Consider the following 18827-nt stretch of genomic DNA (forward strand, 5'->3'; position numbering starts at 1 on the left):
TTACAATGACCAATTCGTAAAGAGAAGATGCCGAGTTGAGCATCCATGTCACAACCTCAGGAGAGACCTATTTATCAATGATATAAAGGGAATTATATGAATTTACTTTTTGAAGGTTTAATAAAAACTAGTCATTGATACTAATTAACCTTTTATTTTCTTGTGTCATAGTCTTGGGGCTAATCCAGTTCCCTTTAAGGGTTTGGTTTAGAAACTGTCTGTAGACAGTTAAATTAGTGCACAAACAGATTGAGGCCTGGTCTACACTAAAAAGTTAGGCCAACCCAGCTATGTAGCTCAGGCATATGAAAAATCCACACAGGGCCGGCCCACAATATTTTGGCACTTGAGGCAGGGAGCTTAAATGACGCCCCCTTGCTTGGGCCAAAATTTTGAAAGGTCTCAATTCTGCCTTCTTCCTGTTCTACTCCTCTCATGGTACTGCTCTGCTACCTACTCCAATAAAGGAGAACTAACAACTTAAAATGCCTTGTTCAAAAATTTTAAGTAACACTTTACTTTCAAACACCTGAACAGCAAATGTAACTTTTCTTGTCTGCATAGTAAACACTGGCATTTTTATCTGTTTGAATAATCAAAGTGGTGCTTTCTGTGCCTTCTTGGTTGCAAAGATTTGAACTGCTTCCTGAAGGTCCACAGTCTGGGCCAGCTCATGCTCTATTGAGATGGTTGCAAGGCCGACCAGCCTCTCCTGTGTCATTATGGAGCATAGATGTGTTTTTATTAACTTCAGCTTGGAGAAGCTGCGTTCTCCACTGGCAACTATTACAGGAAGTGTTAGAAGTATGCGCAGAGCAACAAAAGCATTTGGAAAGAGGGCTGTCATCTTATTTGTGCACATATATTCCAGAACAGCCTTTGGAGTTGATCCTGTATCTTGAAATGTATCTTGAAAGGGCTCTCAGTTCATCACCTAAATCACTCGCATCAATATCGCGCATGTCATCGTGTGTCAACACTGTATCTAGTGCCCTGCACTGAGGGTGTAGGTCTTCTTCAGGTATAGTGAGGAGTTTTGGAATATCATACAACATCCCAAATATACTGCTGTGTTCCCTGAGCTGCATGAAACATTCTTCAACTGACTGTATTGCACAATCTAGCACCTGGTTAAAGAATATAACTTTGAATTGTTGTTTGGGGTCTCTTATGGGATTATCCCATGTCTCGTAATCAAAATGTCTTCTTCTTCGGTGACTCTTGTATTCTTGAATGGGTGGGAAAATAGCTTCAGTGTGAAGTTCCTCTGCCAACTTCTGTGCACTCTTCAGAACATTTTGAAATCCCTCATCTGACCGGTAAGACTGTAGGTATGTCTTTGCTTTGTCCAGTTGTTCCATTGCTCAACATATAACAAGGTCAACACCTTGGAGTCTCTTGCTTACAACATTTATTTCAAACAGTATGTCATGCCACAACACTAAACCACACAGAAATTTGAAGTTATGTATGTTTCTGGTGATTCTATTTCCTTCTGCCACTGTTCTCCCACAAACACTTCCTGTCATAGCATTATCCTCCATAATGGCAACTATGGCATCATCTATCTTCCCAATTTTGGTGTTTGATAGGCTTTATCGCCTCCACTCGACTTTCCCATCATGTGGCACTCAATGGTTTCAGTGTCAGAGGGGATGTTCCTAAATGTTGCTTCAAAATTTGCCATCGATGAGTTGATGCAGAGAAAAATGCATAAATGCTTTGAATTACATTAAAAAATTCAGCAGCCTCACTAGAAGCTGATGCTGCATCACTGACCACCAAGTTCAGTGAATGAGAACTGCATGGGACAAAAAAAGCTTGAGGGTTTAACTCTCGGATCCGTGTCTCCACTCCTCTGTTCTTTCCTCTCATGTTGGCACCATTATCATAGCCCTGACCTCTCATGTCAGCTATCGCAATTCCCGTCTCTTCCAGCTTTTTAAGAAGCATATTTGTCATACCACCTCTGTAGTATCATCAATGTCAATAAATTCTAGAAAATGCTCTCTGACAGTCACCATTGCAGGGACATTTTCACTAGGTTCTGTTGTTGTTACAAAACGCACCATTAAAGTCATGTGTTCCATATGGCTGATGCCAGGTGTGCAGTCCAGAATAACAGAGTAATATCTTGCTGATTTCAGATCTGCCACAATCTTCTGTTTGACTTTTGTTGCCAGTAACTGTATGATCTCATTTTGAATTGTTTTTCCAAGGTAGTGGTGTATGTACATTTCTTGGGTGATAACTCTTCTTAGATGCTCCTGGAGTACAGCATCAAACTCAGCCATCAGCTCCACAATTTTAAGGAAGTTTCCATTGTTTGGCACATACAGCTGATCTGAAGTGCCACGCAGTGCTAGGTTTTGGGTAGCAGGCATTCTCACAATGGCAATGAGTCTTTTCAGAACATTTTGCCAGTAAAGAGACTCTGATGCAATCTTCTCTTGATGCTGATCATCTATGGTGGCCTTTAACCTTAGTCTCATCTCAAGCTCTTTCCACTTATGGAATGCTCTCTGGTGATTTGCTGCCTTCTCATGGCATGCCAGATTTCTAGCCAGATTTTTCTAGTCCTTTGTTCCTGTAGAACCCAATGGGGCTGGAACATTAGACTGGAAGAGTTTGCAACAAAAACAGTATGCAGCATCCCAAACCCCACTTCTCCTCCAGCATTTATAATAGTATTAAATATTTTAAAAAGTGTGTTTTGAATTTATAAGGGGGGGGGGGTGATGGCACTCAGAGACTTGCTGTGTGAAAGGGGTCACCAATACAAAAGTTTGAGAAAAAGCAGTTACCTTTTCTGTAACTGATGTTCTTCGAGATGTGTTGCTCATGTCTATTCCACAGTAGGTGTGCATGCTTGCCACGTGCACTGGTGCCGGAAGTTTTTCCCCGAGCAGTACCTGTGGGGGGGGAAGCACCCCCCGTGACCCCTGGAGTGGCGCCTGCCTGGTGCGGTATAAGGGGAGCTGCGCGCTCCCCCCACCCTCAGTTCCTTCTTGCCAGACAACTCCGACAGAGGGGAAGGAGGGTGGGATGTGGAATAGACACGAGCAACACATCTCAAAGAGCACCAGTTACCAAAAAGGTAACTGTTTTTTCTTCTTTGAGTGATTGCTCATGTGTATTCAACAGTAGGTGATTCCAAGCTATATCTGTTGGAGATGGGTAGGAGTTCACAAGTTCTCAGGATGGAGGACAGCCCTGCCGAACCCAGCGTCATCTCTGGTTTGGAAGACGATCGCATAGTGTGAGGTGAACGTGTGAACCGAGGACCACATGGCAGCCCTACAAATGTCCTGGATGGGGACGTGGGCCACGAAGGCAGCCGACGAGGCCTGCGCCTGGGTCGAGTGTGCCCTCACAATGGGCGGCGGGGGAACGCCCACCAGCTCATAACAGGACTGGATGCACGAAGTGATCCAGTTGGAAAGCCTCTGGGTGGAGATCGGCTGGCCCCTCGCACGCTCAGCCAAGGCGACAAACAGTTGTGAGGACTTTCTGAACAGCTTAGTCCGTTCGAGGTAGAAAGCCAAAGCCCACCACATGTCGAGCGTGTGGAGGCGGCGTTCCTCACTGGATGTGTGAGGCTTGGGGCAGAGGACCGGTAGAAAAATGTCCTGACTCATGTGGTATGTGGAGACCACCTTAGGGAGGAACGTGAGGTGTGGGCGGAGCTAGACCTTGTCCTTGTGAAAAACCGTGTACTAGGGTTCGGAGGTCAGGGCCCTGAACTCCGAGACTCGTCTAGCCGACATGATAGCAACCAGAAATGCCACCTTCCACAGAAGGTGAGACCAGGAGCACGTGGCCAACGGCTCAAACGGGGGCCCCATGAGACGAGCTAAGACCAGGTTTAAGTCCCACTGTGGAACTGGGGGTCTAGAGTACGGGAAGAGGTGTTCCAGACCTTTAAGGAACCGGCCAGTCATAGCGTGAGAGAACACCGTGTGTCCTTGGATTGGCAGATGGAAGGCTGATACGGCTGCCATGTGCACCTTGACCGATGAGGGCACCAGGCCCTCGGCCCTCAGGTGGAGGAGGTCATCAAGGACAAGCTGGATGGGGCGGACACTGGGGAGACACCCTGGTCCGTCGCCCACCTAGAGAATCATGACCACTTAGCCAAATAAGCGCGGCGAGTGGAGGGCCGTCTACTTTCAAGGAGGATGCGCTGAACCTGTTCCGAGCACGCCCTCTCTTCTCCCCCTAACCATTGAGCAGCCACACCGTGAGATGGAGTGCCGCCAGGTTGGGGTGGAGGAGGCGGCCCTGATCCTGTGAGAGCAGGTCCGGGCGGAGCGGTAACCGCCATGGCGGAGCTACACCCAGGCTCATGAGGGTCCCGTACCAGTACTGCCTGGGCAATTAGGAGGACCCAGGCCTTGTCCAACTTTATCTTTTCCAGGACCCTGCTGATTAGAGGGAATGGGGGAAAGGCGTAGAGGAATCTGCCTGACCAGGACAGGAGAAAGTCATCGGAGATAGCGCCCCTCCCCACACACCCCCTGGAGCAGAACCGGGGGCATTGCCAGTTCTGTCGAGACGCGAACAGGTCCACCTAGGGAGTTCCCCACATTTGGAAGAGCCAGTGGGCCACTTCCAGGTGGAGGGACCACTCATGTTGTGAGGCAAAGTCCCTGCTTAGGCGATCTGCCCTCTCGTTCCAGGCGCCCGGTAAGTGGAAGGCCTTCAGGTGGATATTGTGGGCTATACAGAAGTCCCACAGCCTGAGGGCTTTGTGGCAGAGAGCAGAGGACTGGGCCCCGCCTTGCCTGTTGATATAGAATATAGAGGCTGTGTTGTCCATGAGGACCTTGACTACCTTGCCCTCCTGGCGTGAGTGGAAGGCCATACACGCCAGCCGCACTGCCCTGAGTTCTTTGACATTTATATGTAGGGTCAGGTCTTGAGCCGACCACAGACCTTAGGTCTGAACGCTCCCCACGTGGGCTCCCCAACCTAGGTCCAACGCATGGGACACCAGCTTGAACGACGGGGCCTTGTCCCTGAACAGGACCCCTTGGTGCATGTTGCTTGGGGTGGACCACCACCTCAGGGAGGTGATCACCGAGTCTGGCACTGTGAGGACCTTGTCCATCCCGTACATGGCCTGGGAGAAATTCGAGGCCAGCCAGAGCTGGAGGGGCCTCATCCTGAGTCTGGCGTGACGCACCACGTACGTGCACACTGACATATGGCCAAAGAGCTGCAGGCAAACCCTGGCTGTTGTAACCGGGAACCTCGTGAATGAGTCGATGAGACCCTTCAGGGTCTCAAACCTGTCTGGTGGGAGAAAGGCCCTGGCCAACACTGCATCCTAGAGCACACCGATAAACTCGATGCGTTGGACCGGGACTAACGTGGACTTGGTATTGTTTACCAGTAGTCCCAAGGCCGTGCACGTGGACAGGAGGAGTGCCACATGATCCCTCACCTGCGACCCGGAGGTTCCCTTGACAAGCCAATTGTCCAGATAAGGAAATATCTGGACCCCCCACCGTTTGAGGTAGGCCACTACCACCGACATGCATTTTGTAAACATCCTGGTGGCAGTGGACAGTCCAAATGGGAGGACCGTAAATTGGTAATGATTGTGTCCCACCACAAACCGAAGGAAGCACCTGTGCCCCTCAAATATGTGGATGTGGAAGTACGCGTCCTGTAGATCGAGAGCAGTATACCAGTCCCCGGGATCCAGGGAGGGGATGATGGAGGCCAGGGAGACCATGCGGAATTTGAGCTTCACCATGTGCTGGTTTAGGCCCCGTAGGTCCAGTATGGGTCTGAGTCCCCCTTTGGCCTTCGGGATAAGGAAGTAACAGGAGTAGTACCCCTTGCCCATGAACTCCTCAGGCACCGCCTCTATCACTCCTAATTCCAGGAGCCGCCCCACCTCCTGCTCGAGCAGAGCTTTGTGAGAGGGGTCCCTCAGGAGGGACGGGGGCGGGGGGTGGTTGGGCAGGGAGGAGGTAAACTGGTGTAACCCCAGGAGGTGGTGTTGAGGACCCATCGGTCCGAGGTGATCCGCGACCATTCCGGGAGGAAAAAACACATAACCGGTTGGAGAAAGGAAGCTTTACTGGGGTTGGATCATAGAATCATAGAATATCAAGGTTAGAAGGGACCTCAGGAGGTCATCTAGTCCAACCCCCTGCTCAAAGCAGGACCAATTCCCAACTAAATCATCCCAGCCAGGGCTTTGTCAAGCCTGACCTTAAAAACCTCTAAGGAAGGAGATTCCACCACCTCCCTAGGTAACCCATTCCAGTGCTTCACCACCCTCCTAATGAAAAAGTTTTTCCTAATATCCAACCTAAACCTTCCCAACTGCAACTTGAGACCATTACTCCTTGTTCTGTCATCAGGTACCACTGAGAACAGTCTAGATCCATCCTCTTTGGAACCCCCTTTCAGGTAGTTGAAAGCAGCTATCAAATCCCCCCTCACTCTTCTCTTCTGCAGACTAAACAATCCCAGTTCCCTCAGCCTCTCCTCATAAGTCATGTGCTCCAGCCCCCTAATCATTTTTGTTGCCCTCCGCTGGACTCTTTCCAATTTTTCCACATCCTTCTTGTAGTGTGGGGCCCAAAACTGGACACAGTACTCCAGATGAGGCCTCACCAATGTCGAATAGAGGGGAATGATCACGTCCCTCGATCTGCTGGCAATGCCCCTACTTATACAGCCCAAAATGCCGTTAGCCTTCTTGGCAACAAGGGCACACTGTTGACTCAGATCCAGCTTCTCGTCCACTGTAACCTCTAGGTCCTTTTCTGCAGAACTGCTTCCTAGCCATTCGGTCCCTAGTCTGTAACAGTGCATGGGATTCTTCCGTCCTAAGTGCAGGACTCTGCACTTGTCTTTGTTGAACCTCATCAGGTTTCTTTTGGCCCAATCCTCTAATTTGTCTAGGTCCCTCTGTATCCTATCCCTACCCTCCAGCGTATCTACCATTCCTCCCAGTTTAGTGTCATCTGCAAACTTGCTGAAAGTGGATCCCTGACGAGGACTGGCGGGATGCCCCCGAGCGTCCTGACAAAACCCCCTTTTTCCCGCCTGCTTGCCCTTAGAAGGTCCAGGCTGGGGGGGCAAGTCGAGACTGCCTTTGAGGGCATCTCTTACAGTCCCGCTGCTTCTTATGGGCGGCCTCGTACTTCGGGAGGGTGGCTAGGGTAGAAGTCTGCTGCGGCTTAAATTTAGGTTTTGTCGGAGCTGGGACATATATGCCCAGTGTCTGGAGGGTCGTCCGGAAGTCCTTCATGCCATGCAGCCTTGTATCTGTTTCCTCTGCAGAGAGGGCTTTCCCATCAAACGGGAGGTCCTGCAGGAAGACTGCGCCTCGCTGGACAGCCCAGAGAGTAAGAGCCATGACGCCCGTCTCATGGACACCACCGAGGCCATCGATTGCGCGGCCGTGTCCGCAGCATCCGAGGCAGCCTGTAGGGAAGCTCGAGCTGGCATTGCCCCTTCCTCCACGAGCGCCCTGAACCCCTTATCACGCTCCTGGAGGGAGTCCTCAAATATGGGCAGGGAGCCCCACAGATTGAATTTGTACTGGCCCAGGAGAGCCTGATAGTTCACCACTCGTAACTGGAAGCTTGAAGACGAATACAGGAAGTGCGGGGACAGAGCAGGGCAAGAAGCATAAGAACAGGGTCCCGCAGCTCAGTTAGGGCCAGACCAGGGAAGGAGTTAGTTGTCCTTCCTAGGGAGCCAAACTACCAGAAGAGCCCATGACCGGCTGTGGTGGGTGACAACCTTCTGGAGCTGGCTTGGAGGGAAAGCCAGCTGCTGCCTGAAGAGATTGAGAGGCCTAACGAGGGAGTGGAGAGCAGGCTGCCCGATAACAAGACTGGGAACCAGGCCCCAGAGGCCATGGAGCAGCCCCTCCAGATGCTGGTAGGAATGCCAGGGAACAGAAACATGGGTCCTCCAGTGTTGGAGGGAGGCAAGACAGTGACCCCTGTTCTCCTGTCAACCTGTCATTTCTAGGGCCCTGGTTTGGGACCCGGTGGAGAAGGGTGGACCCAAGTCCCCCTACCTCTGGCTCTGCACTCAGGGCTGGATGAGTGCTAACCCTTCGGCCAGAAGACCTGAACCACTGACCGTTGATTTGCTCAGCTACACCTGAGCTACAGATGGTTGATCTGCTCAGTTGCACAGCCGCAAGCCAGAACCGCCGAGAGACTAACCAGCCATGAGCACTGATTCTCCACTGCCGAAGGGGACACCCTGAGAGGCAGGAACATTACACTAAATCATCAAATAAACCGAGAGAGATTTGAATGAACTGTAACGTCATTGCATTAATCACACATTAGGATAGGGTTCATGAACAGAGGGTTTTTTATTCAAAGAGAATGGCCAGGGGGAGGGCAAGAATTTATGTACACCAAAAAGAGGCTCAAGCGAAGCACTGAAATTTGATCTTCAGACCCAGATTTCCTGTCTCTGTTTGAGGAGAGCCAAACTCTGGATCCAGACACTCCTGAATTTGAAGGGGTGGGGGTGGGGGTTGGAAATCTGAATGTGAACTTCAGAGACTTTAGGGAGCTGTTTGAATTCAGCTCACTGCTGAGACAGGTTCCATCCAGCAACTCTGATCCAAAACTGGAGTCAGACTTTTTGTATGGATTCATTTGCATTTATTTGCCGTTTCCTTTGCATAGATGGATCCACACAAGGAATCTAAAGTCCCTGTACAAGTGTACTATGATTTGGCTTTTAAGCTTAAGTTTTTGCTTTTGTTATATCTGTTTCAACTTTTTGGTCTGTTACAGTAATTTTATTTGTTTTTTAAATGCTTTTTATGGGAAAACACACCTAAATGTCTGACTTTTTCACTAAAGTGAAGGCCAGTATATATGTAATAACTTAAATATAAATGTGAAGGGCTTTTCAAATATGAAATGTAATTTAAATACAAAAACTGTTTAGCTAACATTAAAGTCAAGAATTTAAACACCCAAGTCAGGAAACTCAACAGTTAAGGTTCTTGGAGTAATGTTTGCATGACCCTTCCGTATATTTATAGTTTACAGTGAACAACAAAAACCAAAATCTTAAGATACAAATTTAAAAAAAATTAACTGACTGAAATTTCAACATGCAGTATGTGCAAAACAGCCAAGAAAGTTACTGAGAATCTTACCTTTTTTATTCTTTGACTCAAGAGTATTTAAACACTTGACTTTAATGTTACAGGAATATAGGCTTTAAAATGTTAATATCCCTATTTGTTTGGCAGGGTTGGGGGAGCTAAGAAGAAAACAAAACACACCTTCAAGGTTACTAGCTGTGCACGTGCACTAGATATACAGCCCTGGAAGCTAAAGAAAGAACACACAGAGTATGGGCAATGACAGATAGGTTTTCTCCCAACTCCACCGCCACGGCACCTTCACCCCAGCCTGGATGTACCACGCTTAGAGCAGAACGAGTAGATCAGTTTTCATGACCATTCCCAAGTTGCCAACTGTGATAGTGTTTGATGGGATGTGGACACCACCTCGGAAAAAAATCAAAACGAGACCGATCCACTCATTTCATAGAGCACACTGAAAATGCCATCGGATAATACATTTTTCTTCTTGTGATGGATGGGTGGTTGGTACTTGATAGATGGCTATTATTGCTGCCCATATTGCACAGGTCCACGCTGACGTTTTGTTTTTATCAATGCAATGCATCCAATTTCCAAAGCAATGGGCCCAGGGGCCCAGAGGAAAATGCTTAGGTAGCTACCAGGGTGGGTGATGGGAAAAATAGAGGGACAAGTGTACCAGGGCCCCTGAGGTCAGTACCCACCCCCCAAAAAAGTCTAATGTCTATGTAAACAAAGTGAAATGGGAGAGGGATCATGAACCCTATGTATCAGGGCCCCAAATTTCTCTTGACGGGTCTGGTAACTACTAAAACAATTTGATATGTGAAAACAAAATAGCTACCTTTTCAAAACTAAATATCTCAGCCACATAGTAACACATAATCATTAAAAATACCAAAAACATCCTAAGAGTATATAACAGAGATGTGAACAGGCAGAAATTGCAGTGGTGGTGAGCACCATTACACATTCTGTACTTTGTCCCAAATCCCGCAGCTCTTTTGTATGTGAGCAGTCTTATACGGCCCTTGCACAGCAATTAAAAAAAAATGACAACATCAGGCTATAACATCAATCTTGTTGGCTTTATAAAATGTACTACATGTAAAGATTTTTTTTGGCAAGTCAAATCTATAAAATAAGTAAAATGTATAAACAATCTTTAACTTTATAGAATCATCAGATGTTTTTGATATGTACAGAGCATAATCAAATCAAGAACAAATAGGAATAAAAGACTTCTTGTCCATATCTAACTAGAGATGTATACAATGATGATAGAACACACATACAAATGTGTTTAGAACTCTCTGTACTCACCGTTCCTGATTCTGGAATTAATAGAAGAGATATTGCAAGTTTCCCCCAAGGAGATTTAAGTTCCTCCAAACGTGACTAGTTCACAATGGCTATTTGAAACCATGTCCTCCAGGGACAAGCTGTCTTGGACAGTCCAAAAAAAAGATATTAAAATCCTCCAAGAAAAAAAAAAATCAGAAACCATCTTCCTTCCCATGAGTGTTCCAGCTCAGCAGGATGGCAAAGATGCAAATTAAAAGCAGGAAAAGGAATAGATGGAGAAACACCCCTGAGTAGAGGCAGAAAAGTGCTATTCTTTCCACTGGCTCATTTGAAATTAGTAAGGCTACGTCTACACTAGCACTTTTGTTGGTATAACTTATGTTGCTCAGGAATGTGTGTGTGTGGGGGGGGGAACACCCCTCTGAGCAACGTACGTTACACTGACAGAAACACCAGTGTGGACAGCTGTATGTCGGTGGGAGACGCTCTCCCACCCACATAGCTACTGCTGCTCGTTGGAGGTGGTTTAATTATGATGACAGGAGAGCTCTCGCCCATCGGCATAGAGCGGCTACATGAGCGATTTTACAGCTGCATCGGTGCCGCTGCAAGCTTGCTAGTGTAGACATGACCTAAGTTACATGCTGGCGTTTGTCACTTCTGAGTTGCCCATTTGGTTCTGCCTGAAGTTTGTCCTGTTGCAGTTTAATTTTTAAAATACATAAATTTATAAAATAACTTCAAGCAGGTAGGTCACTGTTCCCCCACAATAAATGATTAAAAACAATCAAAAGTAAAAAATCTTTGCTGGTATTTTTCACATTTTCCCCCTTGCTGTCCCTATCCCGTTATATTTTTTTCTATTAAAGCCTTTAACAGTTTTATTCCTAAATTACAGAGGTACAGGGTGGGATAGTCATCTGCATATTTTTCAAATTATTATTTTCTACGTTTTCCTTTTTTTCTTGAAGACTTTTTAGGGATTAGTTCTTCAAAGGCTGCCATTTCATCCTCTCCTTCATTTTCAAAGTCTTTGTCATCTGCAAAACCTATTTAAAAAACAACAAATTGTTCAAAAGTGTATAAGATTGAAACTTCCTTTTCCTAAAGGCACGACCAAACACACACTATAGCCATTTCCTATTCAGGCCCCAATTCAGCAAAGCACTTAAGCACAAGGTGGTATGGAACTTGTGCTTAAGACCAACTGACTTCAAGAAGACCTAAGCATGTGCTAAAGTGTTTTGCTGAATAAGGATGAATTGGTGAACCAATGAACCAATCATATAAAATTAAAAAAAAATTTACAACCAAATAAATAAAATCAAGTTTAATGAAATACCACTATTAAAGCTAAATGGGGGGGGGGGGGAGGGAGGCAAAGTTTCTCTGAAAGCTTTCCTAGCAGCAATAGTTTCTTAGCAGTTTCCTCTTGCATATTTACATTTTATGATAGCAAAATTAAGAACAAAAGCATCTTAACCTAAGTGTTAAAATAATTACCTTTCTTGAGTAGACTCATTAGCTTCAACCAATGAATCAGTTACAAGTCATTTTTTGGTATGAACATTACAGTCTCTGTTGCTTTGATATACCTCTTGCATTGAAGACTTAATTTTATTCATGATCATGACTTCTTTTTAATAAAGTATTTTTCCTCTATTAAGTTTTGACGTGAACAGAAGAGCATGTCTTAATGGCTAATCTGTGTGTCAAAGTACTTATTTCTCCCTTGGATTCCTCCTGCTAATGGTGGACAGACACTCAGGACCCGATTCTGCTACCACTGGAATCAGTAAGCATTTCCCCATTGACCTCAAAAGAGAGCAGGAATAAGGCTTTAATGCTGTTTGTAGAACTAAGAGCTCGTTCATACTATGTTTTAATTATCTCTTTCTTTGTATTGTCAGAGGATAACAGGATATGTAATGGTGATCAAAATCACTGGTCTAAAACCACAGCTTTAGATTAGAAAAACATGACATTCAAGAAGCTTTATTACTGGATACTGCCTCCTTTCTCAACATCATTATTATCGCCCTAATCCAACACTTAGGTACATGCTTAATTTTAAGCACCCAAGTACTCCCAAGGAAGTTAGTAGAACTACTCCCATGCTTAACGTTAAGCTTATGCTTAAATGTTGTGATGGATTAAGGTACATATGCAAATCACTAGGTCTTATAGAAAGAATATTTTACAGGTAGGGATCTTTTTATTTCCCTTTGACTTGTCTTTCTTCTGTCCTGTACCCAGATGAAAAGAGAACGTAAAAAAATGGTTAAGAACAATCACTCCTATTAGAAACCACTGACCTAAGAACTTGGGGTTATACAAATACCAGTCCATAAACATACTGAAGCTGTAAAGTTCTGAGAAACAAATTCCCTAGTGTTTGGTGAAGAAGGTTCCATTTCCCTTCCCTTTTAATAGTTATTTGTTCTGTTCTGAACAGCGCACCTGACCCACCGCTACCTGCATACACAGCCTACTCAGTCCTCTTTAGCTATGCAATAATGGTAGGGGCCTTGATAAAACCTAGAAGGTGAATACCTCCAAATTAAAATATAACCACATAATTTCTGTGGATATGGAGACTTGCATAATTTGATGACGTACCTTCCTCCTTTACCATATATGACTCGGTGTTCTTCAGCCATTTACGAGCATCGCCAAGATTAACGGATAAACTGCTAACAGGCTTGGCCATTATTTCTTCAGCTGAAATAGATAAATTGTTAAACATACTAAGGTCGTGCTTATTATCTGAGGGCTGGATAGTGACTTAGAAAGACAGCCCACACTAAAGGAAAGGTGTTATAGGGCCATGCTGCGCTGAAAACTCTAGGAAGGATTTTGTCTGAATCAACAAGAATTCTTCCTGGGGGCTTCCAGAAGTACATGCTGTAGGGGAGAGAGACCACCATGGAAGAGGATAGAGCATGCACTCCTCTCCGCATCAATCAACTCTGCCAGACGGGGGGGAGGGGGATGGTCACAGCACACACCCTCACCCTGTCCCTTTTAGAAAGGCCATGCACAGCCTAAACTCCCCATCAACATTATGGCTAGCTCTGTGAAGGGCGCAAACGAGAAGATTCCTTGAATTCTCTCCTCAATCCCCTTAAACTCTACAGGTTCATGCACAATACACTACAAATGTAATATTACAGACTTAACAAAAACACTTTAAAAAAAAAACGTCAGAAGCAAAATATAAACTTGTATGTAAAGTTTCCTCCGGGATGGAAAAACAAAGATAACAGGTACTGAGATCTTGCAGCTAAATCTACCATTAACAATTAGGTATGTGAATAATTAGTATTACAATAATAATCAGAATTTTTATTGAACAGAAGTACTCTAGTTGGCAGATGACTTCTTAGACAAATAACCGATGATAGGTTTGCTACAGTTCCCAAAGAAACAGCTGTGTTGACTTCACTGGAGCTATGCTGACTTACGCTAGCTGACGATGTGGCCAACTACTTAATTATGTTAAAACAGAAGTCAAAACATGTCAGGGTCTGTTAACTAACCAAGATTTTTGTACTTGAAATAAAGACTCCCAAATTGAAGTGAAATCTTCAGCTTTCCGTGGTTCTGTATGATGCTTTCCCGCAGGGGAAAACTGCTTTGACATCTGTCAGCCAAAATCTGCAGCAGTGAGAGATGTTTGTATTTCCAGTGCACATAACAATACATCTCTCTGCTACTGCGAAGATTGTGTATATTAATTTTATTTTATATTTATTTATTTTACTATCTAGTAAGTGTAAAAAAAAACCCCTTAAACCGTGACATTTGAATATGGTTTGTTCTAAATAAAAATCAGCAACTTTCAACAACGTAAGGTCACAGATAGGCAAGCCCATAGCATGTGTAATAAACTGACTTTATGCACTTTACATCTTTGTCTATATATAGCAATTTTCCAAATAGTGTAACATTCCCACGAGAGGAGTAACATAAGACTTATGTAACACACTGGTGAACACAGGCTTATGAATGACACAGTCTTGCAAAATTCTATTCATCACAGCAAGCAGGGTTTTTTTGATGGGTGAGTGAAATATCATTAGTTTTTTCATTATAAGTCACCTTAGACAAGTGGATGTTATGCCACAGTTGATGAACTGCCATGACACTTTTGAAGGCTGGTCTATAGTTAATGGCAGGGTTTTGGTTTAAGGTGCTAGTTTTTTTTCTAGGAGCAGTTAGTCCATTCTATTCTGTTCCGAGATCATCCACCCACTCTTAATTTTTCCTTGCCAGAGACAGTGCAAAACATCAAATATATGTAAACAAATATGAAATAATATTTGTATCAACATATTTATTTCCTAAGATATAAAACGTAATACAACTCCTGTTCAGTCACTGTTAGCAATGCTTTTTTGCCTTGTCCACACTGAGGATTTTTAGTAATGCTCCCACCATTGGTCTAGCATCAGTGAAGCTAGCATTGTGTAGCTAGCACAGTGCTAGCAGTGTTGGGGGTACAAGTGTAGACTAACTGCAGGTGTTCTTACCCAATGCGCAGTCTAATCTTGACACTACCCTAACACCAGTGCTCCCATCTTGCTAGCACTAGTGGAGCTGCTATACCAAGAACTGAAGAATTCCTAAAACTTCTCGGTGTAGACATAACCTTAGAGGTGTTTCTAGAAGTACACTTCAGACAAGTTAGAAACTGCCACAGAAGCATGACAGCAGCACCTAATCATGTATCTAAAATATTAAAAAAGACTTTAACAAAGAGCTGAACTTGAGACCCTATTAGAACTATTCATTTTATCTGCTGATTGTATTATTTCAATACTCTTCTGTGTGTTCATGAAATATAAAATTTAAATAAATAAAATATGACTGTCAATAGCATCCTTAATTTTAACTCGTTTCATTTGGCAAAAACTGAGAGGCAGTGTAGATCTTTCTTTACAAGCAGACTTTAACAATATGGACCTGATTCTCCATTCACTTGCACTAGGATAAATCAGGAGTACTTCCACTGAAAATCAGAATAAATAAAAGGAGAAATCAGGGCCTATATTATTACCGCTGCACTAAAATATTTATAGACACTCCCATACTTATCTCATATCGTTGAGACATCATTCAAGTGTTGGAGGAACCTAAAATACAAGACCATACAAGCAACAAGCAATGATGAGATGGCAACAACAAAAAAGTCTTACCATCAGCCCAAGCCTTTCTCTTATAGACATCCTCTACTATATCAGAAATCTTCTTAATGTTCTCTTGAATTTTTTTTTGCACCACATTGGAATGTTCTTTAAATATCAAGTGACTTGTGAGCCAGGTATTTTGTTCAATTGTGTCCACTACATCTAACCCTTCACGTAATTTTGGATCCACATTTCTTTTGAAAAATTCAAAATAATTCTGGTAGGCAGTGTATTTATTTCTATGCTCATCCAGGTATATGTGCTTTACATAAGTCTCACTTGCCACAACAGTTTCACTCCTTTTCATGCTCTCCTTTTCTCCCTGATCAGTCTCTCTTGGTGTCACAGCTTCAGAAGTTTCTCTCTCAAAGTCTTCTGTCTGGTTAAAGTAGTTTTCAGGACCCTGAATAAATTTGACTCCACAGAGGTCACATTGTGTTCGGTCAATATCTGCTTTTTTAAAGATTCCTGATACCAATTCTTTCATTTCCATCCCACTGGGATCTGCTTTTGAACATGAGTTCCTCTTCCATTTTATGCAATAATAGGCTAAAAGAAACAAACGCCACAATTTCCGCTTAGCATGAGCTTTCTGCTGTTGTTTCTGCTGCTTTATGGATGCTATGGCTGTTAGGGGATCCTCTCTCTCTTCCACATAGAGATCCCTTTCGAGTTCCGTTTCTGGTTCCTCAAAATATTCCAAAGGATCCAAATATGACTCAAATCTATCTAGGTTTACTTGCTCATAAAAGATGCCCCGTATACTTGCTCCTTTAGCATACATAGTGTCCCACTTCCAGTGGCAGTCAGCTAAGTACTCCTCATCTCGTTCAATCAGCAGCTCCTGCAGGCCTTCTGCTATTTTCCTCACATTTACAGCATCAGTCACTCGTTCCACAATTTTAACCAATCTTTCAGGCACTTTGGATGGATAATCTTTTTTCATATTTATCAACTTTGCCTTGATTTCAGGAAAGTGTTCATGTAAAAGGGATTTACATCTAGGACTAAGCACTTGATTGGCATTCACTAACATCACTAAGCATAGCACCATTGTACGCTCTGCTTCCCCTGACGTAATGCAATCGCTGTCCCCAAAAGCATCAAGAAGAACATTGAAATTACTGTTTTTAGCGCCGCACAAAACTTTTGCAACATAAAGGAGATGAAATTTGAACTCTTTCAGAGCCTCATTTGTGTCCTTTGGTTTGTACTCCTGTATAATGGAAAAGATGTCTCTAATCTCTCTCTTCTGGTCTCTTTTTCTGAACAAAAACTCCCAGTAATGAAAGAGAGCGATGTAACTTTTCGGAAGACACAGAGTAATGTTCTTGCAGAGGCGCATCAGGACGGCACAACAGAGAATATACTGGAATTCCAGCAACATCACTGTATTTCCTATGCTAGGAATCAGAGGTTCAATGCATTTCTTCACCAAGACATTCATAAAACGGAAAAACATCCACTTACAGTCTTCTGGGTTTCTGTAAACATAGAGCCGCTCTAGTGAATTTTCAAGAAGTCGAATGAAACACAAGTGTGTGTTTTCTGCATTTCCAGAATACTTATCAGGTATCAACATGCCATATCTGCCATCTACTCCTTTGGGTCTTCCTCCTCTGCCTCTATCCTCCTTTTCATATTTTTTAGCTTCTAGTAACTTCAGTTCTTTGTTATAATCATCTTCCTCCTTAACAAGGAGCTTCTCAAATTCTTCAGGATAACTGGAAGACAAGATGAAAACTTGCATTGCCCTGAGCCACAAGTCGGTTGATTCTCTTCTATTTATGGCATTTTCACTTTTAAACTGAAATATGACGTACTCCTTCAACACCATCCTACAGGGTTTAGAAAACTGACTGAGTCCCAAGATATCTTTGCATGCCTTTGGGTTTTCAGACACCACTCTCAGATGAAAATGTTTAGGGAAAACAAAATCTAATAGGGATTTGCATAATGCATACTTATCTGCAGTCAAAATTTCATCAATGTCATTAAATTCATGCAACAGCTCTTTTGGGAATACTCTCTTGGCCTGTAACAACAGTCCATTTATTGCTGCCAGATGTATTTTACACTGAAGTATAGATTTTGCCTCATGACGCAACAAAGGTCTATGGAAATCTTTACAGGTTTTATCCTCACACTTCAAGCCAGCAATGAACTTCATGCAAATATCAGGGTAACTCTGCTCAAGTATACTGCATGTAACTGAACACAGCCTGCTTAAAAAGTGCTTATTCAGTGCAGACTTTACCTCTTCCATGCCTACAAAGAAGTGATCTTTAGTTTTCTTCTCTTTCAGACTAGGATTATCAGGCAAGAATTGAAGAATATGTCCAGCTTCATTCTGAGACACCTGGCAAACATTGCCATCTATTGGCAAAATCCCAAAATAATCAAAACATGACCTGACCATTTCTTTCTCAGCATTGGTGGTTGCTTTTTGGAGAGCTCTGACCAGATTTAGAAGGGCCTCTAATCCACACGATGCCAGAACAAAGATGTCCTGGCTTTTTGGTTCGCAGTGGGTTGATTCAAAGAGTGCTTCCACCACACCAGCATAATGATTCAAAGGCGAGAACTTGTAGAAGGCCTCTTCAAGCTTTCTAAAATCTTTCTTTAGAACTCCCTGCAGAAAAGTTGCCTCAGCAATGCTGAATTTTTGATTTGTTTGCTTACAAAGCTCTAAGGCTTCTTCCAGGATGGTGTCTCTGTTTTCCAATTCTGAACAGCCAGTTACGCTAAAACGGACCGCAGTAAGCAGACATGATGCTCGAAATTCCTTCTTGGTAGTGAGCTTGGCTGCTTCCAACACAAACCCATGCTGTTTCATCAGCATAGCAGCCTCTTCCTCTCGACCCTCCCTCTTCAACAGGTCTGCTGCTTGGACCAAGCATTTGCGTGATTTCAAGAATACAAGCTGGTCCTCGGTGTCAAGTCTGGAGAGGACTGCCATCATTTCCTTGGTTTTGTTTTCACGCAAGTATTTTGCGGCTGCTTCCAAATAAAACTGGTTTGCAGAGTATGAAAGTTTGGAAACTGGTTGCCTTTTCATCCTTAGTATCTCTTCATATCTGGAATAAAGATACATCAATGTCACGTTACTACCATATATGAATGAAACAGGCACAATCTAGCATTTTTTAAAAGATCACACAATGTCGAGCAAGGTAATAATTCTGTGCCAGTCAGGTCTACTCCAGACGCACATCAAA

At 43.9% G+C, this 18827-nt stretch overlaps 1 protein-coding gene across 4 annotated transcripts in view; it reads right to left on the reverse strand.

Annotated features, from left to right (window-relative positions):
• Positions 1-10193: 10193 nt before the first annotated feature.
• Positions 10194-18827, reverse strand: part of LOC112109098 (TPR and ankyrin repeat-containing protein 1) — an 80920-nt gene continuing 72286 nt past the window's right edge. For all 4 annotated transcript variants that reach the window (XM_024203485.2, XM_024203487.2, XM_024203486.2 and 1 more), the window contains 3 exons: positions 15619-18686; positions 13040-13141; positions 10194-11469 (listed from right to left, as the gene is read on the reverse strand). In XM_024203485.2, coding sequence (XP_024059253.2) covers positions 11360-11469; positions 13040-13141; positions 15619-18686 — 3280 coding nt within the window. In that variant the 3' untranslated portion in view covers positions 10194-11359. The remainder of the gene's footprint in view (positions 11470-13039; positions 13142-15618; positions 18687-18827) is intronic.

Source organism: Terrapene carolina, unplaced genomic scaffold (assembly GCF_002925995.2).
Source record: "Terrapene carolina triunguis isolate 2854851 unplaced genomic scaffold, T_m_triunguis-2.0 Scaffold33715, whole genome shotgun sequence".
Taxonomy (NCBI): Eukaryota; Metazoa; Chordata; order Testudines; family Emydidae; genus Terrapene; species Terrapene triunguis.